At 54.2% G+C, this 21,873-nt stretch overlaps 1 protein-coding gene across 3 annotated transcripts in view; it reads left to right on the top strand.

Annotated features, from left to right (window-relative positions):
• The window catches only part of SDK2 (sidekick cell adhesion molecule 2), a 312,881-nt gene that overhangs the window by 266,928 nt on the left and 24,080 nt on the right, over positions 1 to 21,873 (top strand). For all 3 annotated transcript variants that reach the window (XM_031657174.1, XM_031657173.1, XM_031657175.1), the window contains 6 exons: positions 895 to 996; positions 1,152 to 1,267; positions 11,089 to 11,275; positions 14,273 to 14,410; positions 17,847 to 18,008; positions 21,721 to 21,846. In XM_031657174.1, the coding sequence (XP_031513034.1) occupies positions 895 to 996; positions 1,152 to 1,267; positions 11,089 to 11,275; positions 14,273 to 14,410; positions 17,847 to 18,008; positions 21,721 to 21,846 (831 nt within the window). The remainder of the gene's footprint in view (positions 1 to 894; positions 997 to 1,151; positions 1,268 to 11,088; positions 11,276 to 14,272; positions 14,411 to 17,846; positions 18,009 to 21,720; positions 21,847 to 21,873) is intronic.

The raw sequence follows: 21,873 nt of genomic DNA, 5'->3' as shown, positions 1-21,873 counted from the left end.
CATGCACTAGGCATGTTCCTTCTGCTTGCACGCCCCAGCCCTTGATCTTTCTCTCAAGCCCCAGCCATGGTTCTTCCTGAGACCCAGGGTCTCAGGCAAGAGGGTTTCATGCTCAGGAGAAAATAGCACTAGTTTAAGGCTAAATTCCCTTCCTCCTCCTTCCGTCAACCAGTGGCCAACACAGGCTGCATAAACAGCTAGGCAAGGGTGACACCCCTCTCACAGCCCTGTTGAAGGGTAGACTCCACTCAGGCGAAGGGAGCAGGGGCAGGGAACCCAGAGAGAAGAGTGGAGAGGTTGGGAGAAACTTTCAGCCACAGGAGACAGTGACTGCGTCCGTTTCTTGCAGCTGCATCCCATTCCCAAGTTCTGCCAGGCGTTCTCAGCCAAGCACCTCAAACTTGGCAGAAACATCAGGTTTCTTACTCCAGAATTCGCATCCAATGTGCCCCTCCCCCCTGGAGCTAAGCCCCGCTGTGCAAAGAGTTGGTGGATGGGGACTCTGGGCATCTGTCACGGTGGGGAAAGAGGACACGCTGCGGGTAGCGGGAGAAGCTATGGCCAGGCATGCCCAGGACAGCTTTGGTTTACACTGGTTGTCCCAGTGTAAATATTCATAGTGCTTTTCAGTCTCAAAAGTGTCCAGTTGAAAAATAAAATGTACGGTCACCCTAGGCCAGGAGGCCAACCAGCATGGCCCTATGTCCAGATTGGCACGGAGCATCCCCTGGGGGCCCCGCCTCTCACCTCCTTCTTCCTGCACCTTCACAGAGGGGACTAGAATGGCAGGGGTGCCTCATTCCTCCCCCGGCAGCCTCCACCCTCCCTGGGGGGCACCTTCCCAGCAGGGACAGTGACCTCAGTGTGCTTCCCCTCCCCCGCTCTCCCCCATAGACCTGAACAAGCACAGGCGGTACGAGATACGGATGAGCGTGTACAACGCTGTGGGCGAGGGGCCCTCCAGCACCCCGCAGGAGGTCTTTGTCGGGGAGGCAGGTGAGCAGCGAACACCCTGTCTGGCCCCAGCATGCCTTTCCCAGCCCCACCCAGTTCAGCTGGAAGAGACGGAATCTGGGCTCCCCATCCCGCCCAGCCCTCCTCCCCTCCCAGGTTTACTCGCGTGCTCACTGCCTACCCTGCACGCCTTCCAGTGCCCACAGAAGCACCTCGTAACGTGGTCGTCCACGGCGCCACGGCCACACAGCTGGACGTGACTTGGGAGCCACCTCCGCTGGACAGCCAGAATGGAGACATCCAGGGGTACAAGGTAGGGTGCCCTCGGGCAGAGCAAAGAGGTGCATGGACGAGGGGCCAGGTCGGGGGCTGGGGAGTAAGTCGTATGTGGGAGGCATGCAGGTCCCCAGGCCCTCCATTCATCCAGCCAGCTCCTGCCGCCTTGGCTATTTGGACCCAATTCGCAGAAATATTGTACACCTGAAGCTGAACCACATCCATCCCCTCCAGCGTCCTGACGGCAGGCTGAGCTTAGGTGCAAAAACTCTAGCCATCCCTCGGCTTGTACCATCTCTGAGCAGCACACACATCCCTCCCCACCAACCCCCAGCCCCATACATAACTTAAGACCCCTCCAAGGGGCTCTTGGCCTCGTAATTACAATATTGATATTAATCAGATAGCCAGTTAGCAAAGAAAGCATCACTGCCTAGTATTTGGAAATCACTGTTTAAAAATCATTTCTAGGCTGGGCACGGTGGCTCACACCTTTAATCCCAGCACTTTGGGAGGCCGAAGCGGCCAGATCACCTGAGGTCAGGAGTTCGAGACCAGCCTGGCCAACATGGTGAAACCCCGTCTCTACTAAAGATACAAAAATTAGCTGGGCAAGGTGGCGGGTGCCTGTAATCCCAGCTATTTGGGAGGCTGAGGCAGGAGAATCGCTTGAACCCAGGAGGCAGAGGTTGCAGTGAGCCAAGACCATGCCACTGCACTCCAGCCTGGGCAACAAGAGTGAGACTCCGTCTCCAGAAATAAGAAGGAACGTGTCTGCCTGGTTAGAACAGCTAGAACACATAACCCTTAGCTGTGTCTGCCTCCTGCACCAGTGTCCAGTCGACTCTCATTCTTGGCAGCTGGTTGTTACTCCAGAGAAGAGCCCCAGTGCCATGGCCTACGTGGGCAGTAGGAGAGATGCAAGGCACCTCATCCCACAGGTGGGAGGAGTGTCAGCAAAGGGGAAGAGCTTACCCAGGTCACACAGCTCATTAATACAGGTAGCCCCGATTTAGGACAGAATCCAGCATAGGAGTCTCATTCCATCTGGGGTGAAGGAGGAGGAAGAAAGGAGGAAAGGCATGTTGCCAAGGAAGCCCTAAAGAAGGATGACACCCCTCATGGCATTGCCCAGGAGCACCAGCTGGGAAAACTAAACATTGCCCCCCAGCATATGCCTCCCACGGGAAAAGAAAGGGGCCAAGGCAGCGCCAACAGCAGTTTGGCAGCCACCAGACTGTCGAGGCTTGGAAGTTAATATACAGACCCAGGAAAATGTGTGGGTGCACAACACCATAGATAATACAGCAGAGGTCTACGTGCTCCAGAAAACGTGGCCTGTACCTGAGCGGCAACTGTGGAAAGGAATGGAGAAAATGCTACCTCCTGGACATGTGATAACCAACGTACTGACATCAACATTCGCGAGCATCAGTGATGCATTAACTTCATCAACCAATGAGCACAGCGAAGCTGATACTGCGTTCCAGTCAGACTGCACACAACTGGTGCGTGGCAGGCACATTCATGCACGTTCTGAGAGCTCCAGTCTCAGTTGGTCAATGACATGTGTTTATTGAGCAGTTACTGTGTGCCCAGCATTGTTCTCAGAGCTGGGAATAACGCAGTGAGCAGGGACAATGTGAGCTTAGATGTTAGAGAGAGAAGACCAACAATGGACAAAGGAAATAATACCGCCAGGTGGTGGTAAATGAAGCAGGTTAGTGAAGAGCCAGATCCATGGGGAGGTTTGAATTTTTTTTCTCTTTTTTTTTTTTTTGGACGGAGTCTTGCTCTGTCCCCAGGCTGGAGTACAGTGGCGCAATCTCAGCTCACTGCAACCTCCACCTACCAGGTTCAAGTGATTCTCCTGCCTCAGTCTCCCGAGTAGCTGGGATTACAGGCGCCTGCCACCATGCCCAGCTAATTTTTGTATTTTTAGTAGAGACAGGGTTTCACCTTGTTGACCAGGATGGTCTCGATCTCTTGACTTCGTGATTCGCCCACCTCAGCCTCCCAAAGTGCTGGGATTACAGGAGTGAGCCACCGCACCCGGCCTGAAATTTTGTTTTATTTTATTTTATTTTACTTTATTTTATTTATTTCTTTTTTTTTTCCTGAGATGGAGTCTTGCTCTGTCGCCCAGGCTGAAGTGCAGTGGTGCGATCTTGGCTCGCTGCAACCTCTGCTTCCCAGGTTCAAGCGATTCTCCCACCTCAGCTTCCTGAGTAACTGGGATTACAGGCGCCCACCACCACGCCCAGCTAATTTTTGTATTTTTAGTAGAGACAGGGTTTCGCCATGTTGGCCAAGCTGGTCTCAAACTCCTGACCTCAGGTGATCTGCCCTTGGCCTCCCAAATTGCTGGGATTACAGGCATGAGCCACTGTGCCCAGCCAGGGTTTGAAATTTTAAATGGGTTGTTAAGGACTGGGCTCAGTGGCTCACAACTGTAATCCTGGCACTTTGGAAGTCTGAGGTGGGTGGATTGCTTGACTCTAGGAGTCCAAGACCAGCCTGGGAAACATGGTAAAAGCCTGTCTCTATGAAAAGAAAACAGACAACAACAACAGAATTAGCCAGGTGTGGTGGCGCATGCCTGTAGTCCCAGCCAACAGGGAGGGAGGAAGGAGGAGTGCCTGAGCCCAGCCGAGTGAGGGTGCAGTGAGCCATCATTGCACCATTGCACTCCATCCTAGATTAAGACTCTGTCTCAAAAAACAAAAGGGTTGTTAGGAAAGGACTTAATGAGAAGGTGATATTTGAGCAAAAACCTGAAGGAGAACAGGGCCCAAATCACATAGATCAGAAAGAGAGGAAAGAAGAGCAAAGGTCTCAGGGTAGTCAGGTACTTGGGGTGTACAGAGAGCCTGGTGTGTCCCCAGAGTGAGTTCCAGGGAGCACGATGGGACACGGGAAAGCCGGGGCTGGAGCACCTGGGGCCCTTCGGGGCTTTGGCTTTCACTCTGAGTGAGGTCCTCTGAGTGGAGGACTGGGACCTGTAGAGGGTCCCGCTGGCTGCTGCGCTGAGCATAGTCTGAAATGGGGAAAGCCCAGAAGCCATGGGGAGGCATCTGAACCATCCAGGTGGGCCATGAAGGGGGCTCAGATCAGGCGAGAGCAGGGTGAGAAGTGGCAGCACTCGGTTGGTCCTAACATCAGAGCTGGTAGAATTTGCTAACAAATCAGGCTGGGCGTGGTGGCTCACATCCAGCCTAGCCGACATGACCAAACCCCATCTCTACTAAAAATGCAAAAATTACCTGGGTATGGTAGCACATGCCTGTAATTCCAGCTGCTGAGGAGGCTGAGGCAAGAGAATCACTTGAACCCAGGACACGGAGGTTGCAGTGCACCAAGATCACACCACTGTATTCCAGCCTGGGCAACAGAGCGAGACTCCATCTCCAAAACAAACAAACAAACAAAAATTACTGACAAATTGAACATGGAGTGGGAGAAAAGGGAGGCAACAAGGACAGCCCCAGGTCTGTAGGATGATGGAGCAGGAAAAGACAAAGCTGGTGAAGGAAGAGGCTGGGGAGATCTGGAGTCTGGTTCCAGATGTGTTTGGTTTGAGATGTCTGTTGGACATTCAAGGGAAGACAAAACAGAGTCAGAGATGTATGTCTGGAGTTCAAGAGAGAAGGATCAAACCAGAGATGTGAATTATGGAGTCCTCAGCATGTAGATGGTACTGAAAGCCAGAGATTAGACAAGGAAAGATAGAGAACAAGAGAAGTCTACAGATTGAGCCCTGAAACCAAAAACTGAGTGATGTCTCAGAGCTCATGGGAAGAACATGCTTCCAGGAGGAGGGAGAACCTCTGGAATGGGAGAAAATATTTGCAAACCATACATATGACCAGGGGTTAATAGCCAAAATATGGAAGGAACTCATCCACCTAAAGGGAAAGAAAATGGGGCAAAGGACCCAAATGAACATTTCTCAAAAGAAGATACATAGGCTGGGCACAGTGGCTCACGCCTGTAATCCCAGCATTTTGAGAGCTCAAGGTGGGCAGATGACCTGAGGCCAGTAGTTGGAGACCGGCCTGGCCAACATGGTGAAACCCCGTCTCTACTAAAAATACAAAAACTTGCCGGCCATGGCGGCAGGCACCTGGCTGAGGCAGGAGAATCGCTTGAACCCAGGAGGTGGAGGTTGCAGTGAGCCAATTTCATGCCACTGCACTCTAGCCTGGGTGACGGATCAAGACTCCATTTCAAAAAAAAAAAGAAGAAGATATATAAATGGTCAACAGGTATCTGGGAAGGTGTTGAACATCGCTCAGCCTCAGGAAAATGCAAATCAAAACCACAGTGAGATATCCCATCACACCTGCAAGGATGGCTGTTATCAAAAAGTCTAGCTATAAGTGGTGGTGAGGGTATGGGGAAAAGGGAACCTTTGCACAACTGTTGGTGGGAGTGTAAATCAGTACAGTCATTATGGATAACGGTATGGAGGTTCTGCAGAAAATTAAAAATAGAACTCCAATGATCCAGCAATCCCACTACTGGGTATTTATCCAAAGGAATTGAAATGAGGCTCTTGAAGAGCTATCTGCAGGCCCATGTTAATTTCAGCATCACTCACAGTAGCCAAGATGTGGAAATGGCCTAAATGTCTGTGAATGGATGAATGAATGAAGAAAATGTGGTTTATACACAGTGGAACACCATCCAGTCTTGAAGGAAATCCTGCTGTTTGCAACAACACGGATGAACCTGCAGGATATTACACCAAATGAAATGAACCAAGCACAGAAAGACAAATACTGCGTGACCTCGCGTATATGCAGAATCTAAAACAATCAAACTCATAGAAACAGAGAGTAGGCCGGGCGCGGTGGCTCAAGCCTGTAATCCCAGCACTTTGGGAGGCCGAGACGGGTGGATCATGAGGTCAGGAGATCGAGACCATCCTGGCTAACACGGTGAAACCCCATCTCTACTAAAAAATACAAAAAACTAGCCGGGCGAGGTGGCGGGCGCCTGTAGTCCCAGCTACTCGGGAGGCTGAGGCAGGAGAATGGCGTGAACCCGGGAGGTGGAGCTTGCAGTGAGCTGAGATCCAGCCACTGCACTCCAGCCTGGGCGACAGAGCAAGACTCTGTCTCAAAAAAAAAAAAAAAAAAAAAAGAAACAGAGAGGAGAGCGGTGGTTGCCAGGGGCTGAGGGAGTGAGGGAAATAGGGAGACGGTCACAGGATACAGCGTTTCAGTGAGGCAGGATGAATACGATCTAGATCTAATGTACACCATGGTGATGATAGTTAATGATACTGTATTGTACACTTGAAATTTGCTCAGAAGGTTCTTACCACAAGAAGATGATGAACATGTTAATTAGCTTGATTGTGGTAATCATTTCGTAATGCATATGTATATCAAAACACCATGTTGTATACCTTAAATGCATAAAGTTTTTGGGGTTTTTTGTCTTTTGTTTTTTGTTTTGTTTGTTTGTTTGTTTTTGAGATAGAGTCTCACTCTGTCACCCAGGCTGGAGTGCAGTGGCACAATCTCCACTCACTGCAACCTCCACTTCCTAGGCTCAAGGGATTCTCCTGCCTCAGCCTCCCAAATAGCTGGGATTACAGGCACCCACCACCACATCTGGCTATATACGGATTTTGTCAATTATACCTCAATAAAGCTGAAAAAAGGAAAGAAAGGGCAGGGAATTGGGCATAGTAAATGGCAAGTTCATGATTATAATGATGCACTCTCATGCCTGCCCCTGTCCACATAAGGCATTTGTTTATCCAGCAGATATTGATTGAGCACCATGGATGTGCCAGCCATGATTCTAGGTGTTTGGGTCCCAAGGGAGCCACATGGACCGAGATGCCTGCCCTCTGGAGCCTGCATTCTGGCAGACTCATCAGTGTGCACTGCAGCTCAGCAGTGTGCCCCGTGGGGACCAGGATCTGGGCTCAGTCCCTCTCACTATGAATCATCAGCTAACAAAGGTCTGCAGAATGCAGCACTCACAAACAAGACACACCTGCCAGAGTGCCTGGTTTGTGAAGACAGCTGTCCCTGGGTTCTAGGCCCTGACCTACTCCTCACCCAAGAGCATGACCACAGCCATTGGCCCTTCCTCTCCTCCACCTCCCCAGTGGATAGCTCCCACAGGCAGGGCAGAAAAGCATTCTGAGATATGTTTCCTCTTTTCATGCCTTTTCCTGACCTCACTTTTTGTTTTGTTTTGTTCTGTTTTTTTTGACTGAGTCTCAGTCTGTTGCCCAGGCTGGAGTGCAGTGGCACTATCTCAGCTCACTGCAGCCTCCACCTCCCTGGTTCAAGCGACTCTTCTGCCTCGGCCTCCTGAGTAGCTGGGATTACCAGCACCTGCCACCATGCCCAGCTAATTTTTGTATTTTTAGTAGAGATGGAGTTTCACCACGTTGGCCAGGCTGGTCTCAAACTCCTCACCTCAGGTGATCCACCTGCCATGGCCTTCCAGAGTGCTGGGATTACAGGTGTGAGCCACCATGCCTGGCCTGACCTCACATTTTCTTCCAGTTGTCACCCATTTATTTGGCCCCTTTACAGCAGAATTCCTCAAAAGAATCTTCCGTATTCACTACCTCCAATTCCTCTGCTCTCATTCTCCCTTGAACCTGCTCCAAGTAGGTTCCCGTCCCCGCCACCCCACCGAAGCTCTTCCTGCCAAAGTTGCCCATAATTCCTGTGGTGCTCATATTAAGTCAAACAGCAGGCTTATCCCGCCTGACTCAGCAGTTGTGTTTGACACGTGGATCTCTCCTTCCTCTTAAAATACTTGCTTTCCTCGGCTTCCCTCGCTAGCTGTTCCTCCCCACCAACCACTGAATGCTCTGAATGCTGGAGGCCCCCAGGAATCAATCCCTGACCCTCTTCTCTACCTAAGAGAATCCGTTCCTTCTCCTAGTGTGCACTCACGGCAGATCATCTGTGTGCTGATAATGGCAGACTTTTAGCATCAGCCATGACCTTTCCAAATCCGACAGGAACTTTGTTAACCGTTGTACCCCCATTACTATGAATGCACGAGTGAATGAATGATTTCATAAATGACTGCCTCAGCTTTCATTCATCTACCCATACGAGAAGAATCTGCTCTTTATTTATTTTTATTATTTTATTTTATTTTAGAGATGGAGTCTTGCTCTGTTGCCTGGGCTGGAGTGCAGTGGTGTGATCTCAGCTCACTGCAACCTTCACCTCCCAGGTTCAAGCGATCCTCCTGCCTCAGCCTGCCAAGTCACTGGGACTGCAGGTGCACGCCAACACTCCTGGCTAATTTTTGTATTTTTAGTAGAGACAGGGGTCTTGCAATGTTGCCCAGGCTGGCCTTGAACTCATGGGCTCAGGCGACTCCCCTGCCTCAGCTTCCCAAGTGTTAGGATTACAGGTGTGAGCCACTGCAACCTGCCCTCTCCCCCTTTCTAAAAAAGAAATCTCTACAAAAGAAAGAGCCCGGTGTGGTAGCACTTGTATGTAGTCAGAGCTACCTGGGGGGCTGAGGCAAGAGGATAGCTTGAACCCGGAGGTCGAGGTTACAATGAGCCAAGATCATGCTACTGCACCCCAGTCTGGGTGACAAAGTGAGACCCGTCTCAAAATAAAATAATATAGGAGAGAGGGCTGGGCATAGTGGCTCACACCTGTAATCTCAGCACTTTGGGAAGCCAAGGTGGTTGGATTGCCTGAGCCCAGGAGTTCAAGACCAGCCTGGGAAACATGGCAAGACCCCGTCTCTACAAAAAATTGAAAACTTAGCTGGGTGTGGTGGTGCTCATCTGTAGTCCTAGCTACTCAGGAGGCTGAGGTGGGAGGATGGCTTGAGCCCAGGAGGTCAAGGCTGCAGTGAGCTGTGATCGTGCCACTGCACTCCAGCCTGGGCAACAGAGTGAGGCCTGCCTCAAATAAATAATAAAGGGGGAGAGGTATTGGAGAAAAGCAAGGATTTCATGGTAACAAGATGTCCTAACTGCCACCCATACATGCCAGTGGGGACACTATTATTAGCTCTTTCTCACTTTTATTCCGTGGCTTCTTCCACGGAAATGAGAAATTGAAAAGCCGGTGACTTGCAGAAACCTCATTGGCCAGCAGGGGGCGCCAAATGACCTCCAATTCTGCATGTGGGCTGGGCCCGACTGTTTGCTCCCTGGATGGCCTGTCCTGGAACTAGCCGAAGTGTTAACCCGTGCTACATAGGAAGTGATTGAAAACAATGGCCAGGCTCGGTGGCTCACACCTGTAATCCCAGCACTTTGGGAGGCCAAGGCGGTGGATCATGAGGTCAGGAGATGGAGACCATCCTGGCTAATGTGGTGAAACCCCATCTCTACTAAAAATACAAAACATTAGCCGGGCATGGTGGCGGGCGCCTGGGTCCCAGCAGAGGCTGAGGCAGAAGAATGTCATGAACCTGGGAGGCGGAGCTTGCAGTGGGCTGAGATCGCGCCACTGCACTCCAGCCTGGGCGACAGTGTGAGATTCCGTCTCAAAAAACAGAAGGAAAAAGAAAACACCATGGGGCATCTGTTGTGTTCCTGGCCTAAAACCTTCTGCAGCCATGGGGTGCCTTAGGAAACTGGCCAAGTACCTGGGTGAAACCCTTAGAACCTGCACCCCTCACATGGACCCCAGGAAGTACGTGTCCTTAACCTCACTGAATGTACGACAAAACTGCAGCTCCGGAAAGTCACCTGGCCAGGTCCCGCTGCTGTAAACGGTGCAGCTGGGATTCAGCCTCCCGCTGCCCGCCGTCTTGGCCGAGGCCTTCCTCTGCAGTGGGCCTCGTTCCTGTTAACCAGCGGCTGCTGATACAGCAGGCCTGGGGTGGCCCTGAGACTCTGCATCCCTCACCAGCTCCCAGGTGACATGAGGCCACCAGCTTGCACCACGCTCTGTCTGGATAGACTCCACACTGCCTTATCCCCCCAGCTCAGCCTCCCGTAGGACAGATTTGCTTTATTCCTCCAGGAACTGTACTGAGTGCTGACGTGCCAGTGCTACGCTAAATCCTCCAGGCATGGCGGGAAACCACAGACACCTGGGGACCATGCCCTGGAGTTTACTGTCTGGCAGAGACCAGGGTCTTGGCTGTGGAAAGGAAGGTTCTGGAAAGGTTTCTAAAACTGTTCTTAAAGACTTTTTGAGGAGTCTGGCTCTGTAGCCCAGGCTGGGTGCGGCCGGATCTCCGGCTCACTGGCTCGCCCTCCCGGGTTCCCGCGCCGTCTCCGGCCTCAGCCTCCCGAGTAGCTGGGACTACAGAAGCCCATACACCTACGCCCACGGCTATTTTTGTATTTCTTAGTAGAGGCGGGGTTTCACCGTGTTAGCCAGGATGGTCTCGATCTCCTGACCTCGTGATCCGCCATCTCGGCCTCCCAAAGTGCTGGGATTACAGGCTTGAGCCACCCAGCCCAGCCTTTTTTTGAGATGGAGTCTTGCTCTGTCGCCCAGGCTGGAGTGCAATGGCATGATCTTGGCTCACTGCAACCTCCACCTCCCAGGTTCAGGCGATTCTCCTGCCTCAGCCTCCAGAGTAGCCAGGACTACAGGCACCTGCCACCATGCCTGGCTAATTTTTTTGTATTTTTAGTAGAAACGGGGATTCACCATGTTGGCCAGGCTGGTCTTGAACTGCTGACCTCAAATGATCCACCCACCTCGGCCTCCTAAAGTGCTGGGATTACAGGCGTGAGCCACCGCGCCCAGCCTCTGAAAGACTTCTCTGCTGTTTCCTAGGTGACTCACAGCAATGAAGGTGTCTCTTAGACTACAGGTCAGCAGGGACAGGAGGGACGCTCGTCGCCCCTGTGCCCCTCACTCCCACTTCCTTCTGTTTCCACAGATTTATTTCTGGGAAGCCCAGCGGGGGAACCTCACGGAGCGAGTGAAGACGCTTTTCCTGGCTGAGAACAGTGTGAAGCTCAAGAACTTGACGGGCTACACGGCTTACATGGTCAGCGTGGCCGCCTTCAACGCCGCTGGGGACGGGCCTCGGAGCACCCCCACCCAAGGCCAGACCCAGCAAGCAGGTGGGAGAGGGGGCCTTGACGGGGGGTAGGTCGGCCACAGGGGGTTGTAAGAGGACCCACCCGGCATCTGGGCTCTTGGCAGGCATGGAGGCAGCTGCCTTATCCCCCCGAGGATCTGGGCGTGGTACCCAGGTCCCCGGAGACGCCCTCCCGAGTGGGAGAGCCCAAGCTCAGAAAAGAGAAGCTGTCCCCATAAAGCCTTGAGAAACCCCCACATCTCATCCCTGTCCTCCCCATCCTTTGCCCTGCCTTGCAGAGGGACAGTCAGCACCCCAGCCCCTCCCAGCCAGCTTACTTCTGCTCCCTGCCTTCTTCCCACCTGCCTTCCCTCTGTCTCTCTGGCTTTGTTCATTCCACAAATACTGAGTGTCTTATGAGCCTGTGCCATGCTAGATGCTAGGGACACAATGGTGAGACCAACAAGGTCCCTGCCCTAGTGCGGGGGATAGATCATAAGCAAGTTGATGACGTAAATGCAGACGGGGGTCAGCACAGGGGACCTAAGAGTGGGGCAGGAGTGGGTGGATGGCTTTGGATAGGTTCACCCACAAAGGCCTCCCTGAGAAGGTGAGATTTGAATGAGCAGAGGCCAGCAGGGGCCGGGCATGGTGGCTCACGCCTGTAATCCCAGCACTTTGGGAGGCCGAGGCGGGTGTATCACCTGAGGACGGGAATTTGAGACCAGCCTGGCCAACATGGTGAAACCCCATCTCTACTAAAAATACAAAAAATTATCTAGGCGTGGTGGCACGTGCCTGTAATCCCATTTACTCAAGAGGCTGAGGCAAGAGAATCGCTTGAACCCGAGAAGTGGAGGTTGCAGTGAGCCGAGATTGTGCCACTGCTGCACTCTAGCCTAGGTGACAGAGCAAAAAAAAAAAAAAAAAAGACAAGAGGCCTGCCATGGGATGCTCAGGAGGTAGCAGAGGGTGTTGGGGGTTCCAGGCAGAGGGAACAGCAGGTGCTAAGGACTGGAGGCTGGAGAAGAACCAGGGAACATAGAGAAAGCCAGGTGGCTTGCAGGAAAATGGGGTGAGAACTCGGGGTAGGGAATTGGGATTGGGATTAATTATAAGTACAATGGACCACACGTGGTGTCTCACACCTATAATCCCAGCACTTTGGGAGGCCAAGGTGGGTGGATCATTTGAGGTCAGGAGTTCGAGACCAGCCTGGCCAACATGACGAAACTCTATCTGTATTTTAAAAATACAAAAATTAGCTGGGCGTGGTGGTGCACCTCTCTCCAATCCCAGCTACTCAGGAGGCTGAGACAGGAGGATCGTTTGAACCTGGAAGGTGGAGGTTGCAGTGAGCTGAGATTGCACCACTGCACTCCAGCCTGGGTGACAGGGCAAGAATCTGTCTAAAAAAATAAAAAAATTAAAAAGTACGCTGGGAAGCCATGGGAGGGCTTGAGCAGTTGAGCAACAGGGTCTGGTTTACATTTAGAGAAAAGTGCCCCGACTGCTGTGCAGAAGATGGCCTGGCAGAGGGGAGAGAGTTGAGGCAGGGAGGGGAGATCAGGAGGCTGAAGGGTGGCAGGTGCAGAGGAGAGGGCGCTGGTGAGAATCCTGCTGCCTGTATGCAGAGCGAGCCTGGATGTCAGGCACTGTCACACTTAACCCTCCCAGAAGCCCCGCGGACAGGCAAGGCAGGCAGCACCCTCATTTCACGATGAGCCAGGGTCGCCCGGGAAGTTATGCTACTTGTCCAGGGTTGCCCAGCTGGTCACTGGGGGAGCAAAGGCTGGAACCCAGGATTTCTGAGAGAACCAAGTGTTCTGTCCTGGTGGTCTGGAATACTGGCCTTTTGCCCCGGCCTCCCTTGAGTATCTTGTTCACCCTGCTGCTTCCTATGCTGTCAGTGACATGTGGCTTTTAAAGAGCTACAGAGGGCACACCTGTGGCATCAGTTCTTCATTATGACCCTCTTTGGGGACAAGCCCTGGCTCCAGGGAACCCTTTCCCTCCACCTCCCCCAGGGTCTGACGGTGGCCAGGATGAGCATGAGCCACTGAATGTACGCGTCTGTCCGTCTGCCTCCTGTCCCAGCCACTCTCTTGTCAGTGTCGTCTGCCGGATGCGAACCCCAGGGAACCCGAGGCTTCCGTCACTGTGGCAGCAGGACAACATGTTCTGTCCCACGTCCCTGTAGCACAGAGCAGGCAGGAAGGGCCCCCTGAGTTCACCTCCCTCCTTCAAAGACACTCGCTGACTCTGCCTCCCGGGGCTGGAGCCGGAAGCGGGTCTGGATTAGCTCCGGCTTGGTGGGGAGGCAGCACTGGACAATAATAGCCTGGTCATCCTCCCCGGGCCAGCTGGGGATGCCGCAGATTGGGACGCTTCCTGCCCTTCCTCTGTCCTCCCCCTCAGGGGAGCCCCCGCCCCATGTTTTCGGGGTTGCCACAGGGTTCTCAGTCCAAGAAAACATTTCCCCCACAGGGTCTGACTGTCCTTGGCGTGGCTCCCCCTGACTGCGTGGGGCCTCGGTGACAAGCCCTGGGGCCCCAGGAGGAGAGGAAAGCCATCTCCATCTGCTGTGGTTCTGGCGTCTTCTTTGTTTAGCACCCACCGAATGTTCTGAGGCCCAGACACCCCCTACCTTCTCCTCCATGGAAGCCAAAAGACGAACCCCACAAAGTCAGGAAATGCCCTTGTCCCATGATGACCCTGGGGGTGTGACAGCTTGTCCCACACTCATAGCCCGGGCTCAGAGCCACTTAGCAGGGAGAAGCCTGAATTCTGCAACTTGAGGGGAAAATCGAGTTCTCTTTCTTCCCAGTTCTTAGGACTCCAATACTGGAAAATTGAGAGAGGAGAGGAAGGGGGCCTGGTGACCTCCAGTGACCCCTCCTGCCCGCCCTTTCTGACGAGCCCCACACTCTTGTTCCTCCCGGGCTCAGACCCAACACTCCCGCTAGCTCCTTGGAGCTGCACCCAGGGCTTTGAACTTCCACAGAAGAAGGAAACAAAAACGCTTTGCTGTCTCCCGCAGCCCCCAGCGCTCCCAGCTCGGTCAAGTTCAGTGAGCTGACCACAACCTCGGTGAACGTGTCCTGGGAAGCCCCGCAGTTCCCCAACGGCATCCTGGAGGGCTATAGGCTGGTGTACGAGCCCTGCAGCCCCGTGGATGGTGAGTGGATACCCCAGCATGGCTCCCCAGCCCCTCACTTTGCAAAAGCTCACTCTCATATCAGCACCCATCACAACCACTACACATGAGTGAGGTTCGGTGAGAGTCTCCCCATCTTATAAACACAGAAACTGAGTCCCAGACAAGGGAAAGGGTATTTCCAAGGTAAAACAACAGCAAGTTGAGGGCAGAGTTGGAGGAGAGCTCCAGGTCTCCTAACTTCCAGGCAGAGAATCGTTAAATATATTCTTCCCCCTTTGGTCGATGGAAACAGGGAGGAAAGGAAGGGAAACCTGAGTGGACAGGGCTCTGTTGAGACCATAAAGAAAGGGGGCAGCCAGGGGCAGTGGCTCACACCTGTAATGCCAGCACTTTGGGAGGCAGAGGCAGGTGGATCACCTGAGGTCAGGAGTTCCAAGACCAACCTGGCCAACATGGTGAAACCCTGTCTTTACTGAAACTACAAAATTAGCTGGGCTAATTTTGGTGGTGGTGGGTGCCTATAGTCTCAGCTACTCGGGAGCCTGAGGCAGGAGAATCGCTTGAACTCGGGAGGCAGAGGTTGCAGTGAGCCGAGATCACGCCACTGCACTCCAGCCTGGGCGACAGAGCTAGATTCCATCTCAAAAAAAAAAAGAGAGAGAAAGAAAAAAGAAAAGGAAAAAAAAAAGAAAAAGAAAAGAAGAGGGGAGCCCCTGAGGGTCCTACTTTGCCCTTTCCCAAATCTTAGGGTTCTCAGCTTTACTGTGTGTTAGTCCTTCTTTAGCTTTTGTGGGAGTCAGGAACCCCTTTGAGAATCTGATGAGAATGTGACCAAAGCTTCAGAGCCTCTCCCCAGGAAGATGCACAAGACCAGGGAGGTCCCTGCACCCCCCACTGCCATCTGTGGACCCCAGATCAAGAGCCCTGCTCTGCAAATGACCTTGCTCTTGTCCTTAACCCTGTTCCTCTGAGTGGTCTTCCAACCCCTTCCTCCGGGCCCCAGCTGGGACCGTGCCCCATTTCTGGGCTCCTAGGCTGGTCTGCGCAGCCCCTGACAGTGGGCATCTGGCACCTGCCAGCTTTCTACCCCTGGTAACATGCCTAGAAATCCCTGCCATTTTGTTACCAAGGAACAGCCTATGGGGACGGGATTTAGGTAGGAAGGAAACTGCACTCCTCACTGCCTGGGACTAGTCCCAGCCAGGTGCTGGGGGTGTGGCTGACCCCTGGAGCCACACCTCTCCCTCTCACCCCCTCCAATCACTGAGCCTGGCAAGAACAAGGGGCGGAGCCCTGGGACCAGCAGTTCTGGGTCAGCCAAGGGAACAATGGCCCTCAGTCTTCCCTGCCCCACCTGGGTGCCAGCAGCTCATTCTGCAAAGGGGAGCTGTGTGTTAGAACACCAGGGGGCAGCCGGGCCCGGCAGGAGATCCAGTCAGGTGCCAGAGTGGGGCAGAGGACAGCAGTCCCCGAGACAAGGTACAGGGGGCCAGCACAAACCCTCTTCACAGGGGCCTCAACCCGGCCTGTCCAGGACCCTCTCGACTTGACCGATGTGAGCTCTTTGCCTTCCAGGTCCACAGTCTGGTGGGATCTGGACAGTGTGGCTCAACTCCACGGCCCTACACGTTCCCATCTTCCCAGAATAGCCCAGTTAGTAAGTGCAGCAAGATGAGGCCCCGCCTGGCCAGCCCAGTGTCCACACCCCAGTTCATCCTGGGTTCAGGTCAGCAGCAAACCAGCCTCGCAAGAGCCCAGCAGCCCCCACTGTCCTGTAGGGAAAACCAAGGCCCAGGCAGATGAGGGCTTTGTGCAGAATTGTCAAGGAACAAGTAGCCAGAGTCCCTGTTCCTGGTCCCGGGGTCATTTCATTCTTTCAGGAAGCCCCTCTGAGCCTACTTTGTTCCATCATTCAATAATCCACTTAGTGGCCAGGCGCGGTGGCTCATACCTGTAATCCCAGCATTTCAGGAGGCCGAGGCGGTGGATCATCTGAGGTCAGGAGTTCAAGACCAACCTGACCAATATGGCAAAATCCTGTCTCCACTAAAAGTACAAAATTAGCTGGGCGTGGTGGTGGATGCCTACTCAGGAGGCTGAGGCAGGAGAATCGCTTGAACCCAGGAGGTGGAGATTGCAGTGAGCTGAGATCACGCCATTGCACTCCAGCCTGGGCAACAAGAGTGAAAATCCACCTCAAAATAATAATATTAATAATGCATTTAGTCAATAAATAGGTCAGGCACCTACATGCTCTGTTATTTTACTTAAAGCTCATAACATCCCTGCTAAGATGCTGTGGACACCCTTACTCGGCAGAACAAACTGAAGTCAGGTTAAAGGACATGCCAGGGCCAGCGCCATCACAGGGTCTGAGCCCAGCCTCCTGGTTGCAAGGCCTGTCTATCACTGGTGACTGGTGTGCTTGAGGGACATGGGAAATGACGCGAGTCCCGGCTCCCAGGGAGGCTGGCAGTCAGGAGTGTTTGGATTCGTGAAGCACAGAGCAAACCCCCACCTCCTAAAAGCTGGCCCAAGCCTCCCCTCTAGTTGCTGTGATTTGGGGTGCTGAGGCATCCTCACTTTTGCCCTGAAAAGCTTGGTGGACTGGGCACAGTGGTTCACGCCTATAATCCCAGCACTTTGAGAGGCTAAGATGGGAGGATCACTTGAGGCCAAGAGTTCGGAACCAGCCTGGGCAACATAATGAGACCCTGTCTCTACAAAAATTTAAAAATTAGCCGGGCATGATGGTACATACCTATAGTCTCAGCTACTTGGAAGGCTGAAAGTGGGAGAATGGCTTGAACCCAGGAGGTCAAGGCTACAGTGAATCATGATTGTGCCTGAGCAACAGAGCAAGACCTTATCTTTTAAAAAAATCGTGGCAGATATAGGTGATGGAGGGCCATATGAGCTCCTGGCTGAACCTCAGAGGTGGAGCTGGAGCGGGGCTCAGGTGGAGGACCTGGTCAAAAGTGTGTCCCCCCCAACTCTGGGCTTTTGGTATTTTTATGGAAACACTTCCTGAAAAAAATATATGATTCTAGTCCCATGGGATGCTGCATAAGGGAATAAAAATGGAGGTGAAACGTATTTGGGCTGCAGAGGTTACATTAAACAGGATGGCAAGTGTTCTCTTTTCTTTAGATGCTGATGGACCCTGTGGCTACTCAGTAGACACAGACAGTAGTAGCTTTTCTCGAACTTACTGAGCCCCGGAGCCCTTCTCCCTGAGAACAGCAGGCAGGACCGTGCTCTGAGAAACACAGCATGGGCAATGTGGCTGTATAGGCTGGGGGAGCGTTTCAGCCTAACCTCAAGGAGTGAGGCCCCTGCCCAAGGTCCCGGGGCCCAGGCCACGGCTGCTTCTCCTTCCCCGTGGCCTCTGGTGCCCTCAGTGGGCCCTGCACCTGGTGGCCCCTGCAGTCCCCATTTGTTGTGCCTCCCCCAGGCGTCAGCAAGATCGTGACAGTGGACGTGAAGGGGAACAGCCCCCTGTGGCTGAAGGTGAAGGACCTGGCGGAGGGGGTGACCTACAGGTTCCGCATCAGAGCCAAGACCTTCACCTACGGGCCAGAGATCGAAGCTAACGTCACCACAGGCCCCGGAGAAGGTAGGAGAGCAATGGGCCAGGCGTGTCCTCCACACAGCGGTTCAGCCCCCTCAGTTGGAAGGGGCCCCCGGTGTCAAGAGCTGTGCTGGACCCTGGAAATAGAGTGGAGGACAGAGCTCACGCTTTCCCCTGGTGCCCAGTGACCACTCCCTCCGCTCCCTCCTCCTGGATTCCGCACTTTGATTAATGGCATCAGTGTCCTTGGGTTCCTCAAGCCACAAACCCTGAAGCAGCTCCCTCTCCTCTCCCACTTAGGCCCAGTGCACAGGCCTGGCCCCCCTCCCCTCCCGCTTAGGCCCAACCCACAGGCCTGGCCTGGCCACTGCGCCTGCTCCGTTTTTTCTCTCCCCGCTAATTGCGCGGCCTCCTTCACTTCTGTCCTGGAAGGATGCAGCCTGGCAGGTGCCCCTGCCTTTCACCCAGCCAGAGCCATCTTCCCACGCCCCTGAACCACCCCGACCCTCCAGGCAGCGGTTCTCAGAGCAGCGCACACTAAAACGCACATTCCCAGGGTGGATGCTTGGAGGGGTTGATTTCCTGGGGCTGAGGTGGGACCTGGCAATCTGCACTTACACAAAAGCCCCTGGAGGCTGTGACAAAGTGGCACCTTGAGAAACACCAGATGGAGCAGGTCACCTATTCACAGCCAGGGCCCTGCCTCCCCCACCTCACCACCCACCCCCTCCGCAGAATGCCCTTTTGTGTGTAACTGCCACCCTACCGCACCACCCCCTCCCACCCCAGGAAGTCTTCCTTCATCTTCTGTATTGTTCTGTTGTTGTTGTTTTGGTGTTTTTGTTTGTTTGTTTTGAGACAGAGTCTCACTCTGTCATCCAGGCTGGAGTGTAGTGGTGCAATCTCGGCTCACTGCAACCGCCACCTCCCAGGTTCAAGCAATTCTCAATCTTCAGCCTCCCAAGTAGCTGGGATTACAGGTGATTTCCACCACGACTAGCTAATTTTTGTATTTTCAGTAGAGACCGGGTTTGGCCAGGCTGGTCTCCAACTCCTGACCTCAAGTGATCCACCTGCCTCAGTCTCCTAAAGTGCTGGGATTACAGGCATGAGCCACCGCACCCAATCGTCTCCTTTAAATGTCCTCTTCACCTCCCTTTCCCTCCCACCCCTCCTCCCCCAAGGCATTTGCCATGGTCCAGGTTTAGCCCTCCAAAGTCCCTGTTACCGGTCAGTGTGGACTGTCCTGAACACAAAAGCCACCTCCCAGGCCACTCTGCTGCCTCCCTCCCTAAGAAGGGGTACAGCCCATCCCGGACTTCCCCTAAAATCCCATCTCCTCCTCTGCCCTGCCTTTTCAGCCAGGAGTGGCGAAGGCCTTCCCTCCCCAGGGGCCTGATTAGCCTGACTGAGGAGGGGAGCCAGGCCTGGGAGGCCAGCCCGTTCTGGTCTGTCACCTGCCCTACAGGCCGTCTTACCCTAATGGCTCAGGCTGGCTATGCTTCACTTTTTCTTTCTGGCCAGTCACTTTCTATTCCCCACAGTCTGGTTCTGCAAAGAAGCCCTGGGCTCTAGGGCAAACTCAGGACAAAGCCTGCAGGAGGGCCCAGGAGCCACCCAGCCGCTGTCCTTCTTCTATCCCCAGCTCCGCCCCACACTGCCTCTCACCGGAACCAGCTTCCTGGGAAACAAAAGTAGGAGAGAGAGCTGGCAGGCAACTGAGGACCAAGCGTTGGCAGTGGCCTGGGGACAGGAGAGGCCTGTGCGGAGGACAGGTTATTCTATCCTGAGGCTTGAAGTGTCCCAGGTGGGAGGTGGGGAGGTGGGAGGAGAGAAAGGGCAGAGGGTACAGAGAAGGTAGTGGAGGGCACTCTGAGAAAGACAGAACCAGCAGGGCACAGTGCTTCACGCCTGTAATCCCAGCATTTTGGGGGGTCAAGGCAGGTGGATTGCCTGAGCCCAGGAGTTCAAGACCAGCCTGGGCAACACAGCAAACCCCCTCTCTACAAAAACAAAATTATCCAGGCACGCCGGTGAATACGTGAAGTCCCAGCTACTCCGGAGGCTGTGGTGGGAGGATCGTTTGAGCCCAGGAGGTGGAGGCTGCAGTGAGCTGTGATCGTGCCACTGCACTCCAGCCTGGGCAACAGAGTGAGAACATGTCTCAAAAAAAGAAATAAAGAAGCCATCCTCCCCACATGGTGTGGGTGCAAGGCGGGGTCTGCAGTGGGGGAACATGCAGCCAGGCAGTGGTTGGACTCGCTGGAAGCTCCTGGCCCCAGAGAACATACGGGCTCCATCCTCAGGCCTGAGCACTGTCCTGTGCGGGATAAGAGTACAGGGTCCTAGGGGCTGCCTGCCCTACCACACTCTCTCAGGCGTGTCCACCCCACCTGACTCTGCCCTTCGGCTGCAGACAGTCTGCTTCTTAGGGAAGGAAGGAAATTGTGCCCTCTAAGGCCGTGGGGTGGGCATAGGGGCCGGGCGGGGCTGCCAGGCTATGTGAGCGATGGAGTGGGCATAGGGGCCGGGTGGGGCTGCTAGGCTATGTGAGCGATGGAGTGGGCATAGGGGTTGGGCGGGGCTGCCAGGCTGTGTGAGCGATGGAGTGGGCATAGGGGCTGGGCGGGGCTGCCAGGTCTGTGTGAGCGGGTCCCTGGCCTCCTGTCTGGCTTACTGGCTCTCCAGGGCCCTGGGGGAGCATCAGTGTGAGGCTAGACTCTGCTCTCTTCCTGGCAGGCATCCACAGAGACCCCCCTCACCAACAAACCAGGTGGCCACCCACTCATGCACTGGTTCCCTCCCTCATCCCCTAGGCACAGAGGAAGCACCTACTGTGTGCCTAGCTCTGGGGGTACAGAGCCCCACCTTTGATGGGGAACAGGATTGGAGGTGACAGTATGTGGGGTCGGGATTCTGGATGGGCACCCCCAAGAGAAGGGGCTCAGCGCCCCTTGTAGACAGACACCTGGCTCCTCTCACTGCAGAAGTCACTTCCTCTCATCTGCTCCGGCTCCTAGGGCCGGCTCCCTGACTGGCGCACATCCCAGCCTGCTCCTGACGTACCTTCATGCCAAGAGAGTTGCAAGGGGCCCAGTCCTTCCTCCCTCCTCCTAGCAGCAGAGGCTGCAAGGCCTCCTGGGGCATGAACCCCCTCTCCCTTTGTCTAACCTGATAGCAAATGCAGTTGAGGTTGGGGGATTTCAGGAGGGAGGGCGGACATCATATCACTTACTAGGAGGGAGAAATTGTGGACTCTTCAGCCCCACTCCGACCAGCCCCCTCCTCTCATGGGCCCACTCTGCCATCATCTCACCTACCTCTATTCTGACCCCCTGCCCCCTGCCCCTGATCCAGGACACAGCCTTCAAGCCTTACCTTCCAAAAGGCCCTTACAGGGGTGGAAACTGAGGCACTAGAAGGCTCTGTGAATTGATCAAAATCACCCATCTAACACGTTCTGGGCCGGAACCCAGGTCTCCTGACTCTACTCTGGGGACCTTTCTGGACCATTCCATTTGTTTTCTGCCCTGGGATTTGGAGTGTGGCGCAAAGGGGTGGCCTAGAGGGGACAACAGTCCATCCTGGCAGGCCCAGCCTGAGAGGCACTCTCAGGCCTCGACATTTGCAGGGCTTCCTGGCGGCTGTCTGTCCAGGGTTGGTTTTGTCACCCAGCGCTCCTCCTCGAGCCCAGGGTGACGGGCTGGGTGGCTGTTCTGGGTTCTATACATCCCTTGCCTCTGTGTGCTGTCTGCAGGTGCCCCAGGACCGCCCGGCGTGCCCATCATCGTGCGGTACAGCTCCGCCATCGCCATCCACTGGTCCAGCGGAGACCCGGGCAAAGGGCCCATCACCCGCTACGTCATCGAGGCCAGGCCTTCAGGTGCGCCCCGCCCTGCTGGGCTGAGAC

This window comes from Papio anubis, chromosome 17 (genome assembly GCF_008728515.1).
Source record: "Papio anubis isolate 15944 chromosome 17, Panubis1.0, whole genome shotgun sequence".
NCBI lineage: Eukaryota > Metazoa > Chordata > Mammalia > Primates > Cercopithecidae > Papio > Papio anubis.
Note: the sequence above shows the minus strand (reverse complement) of the source record. Positions and strands in the feature narration are given on the sequence as shown.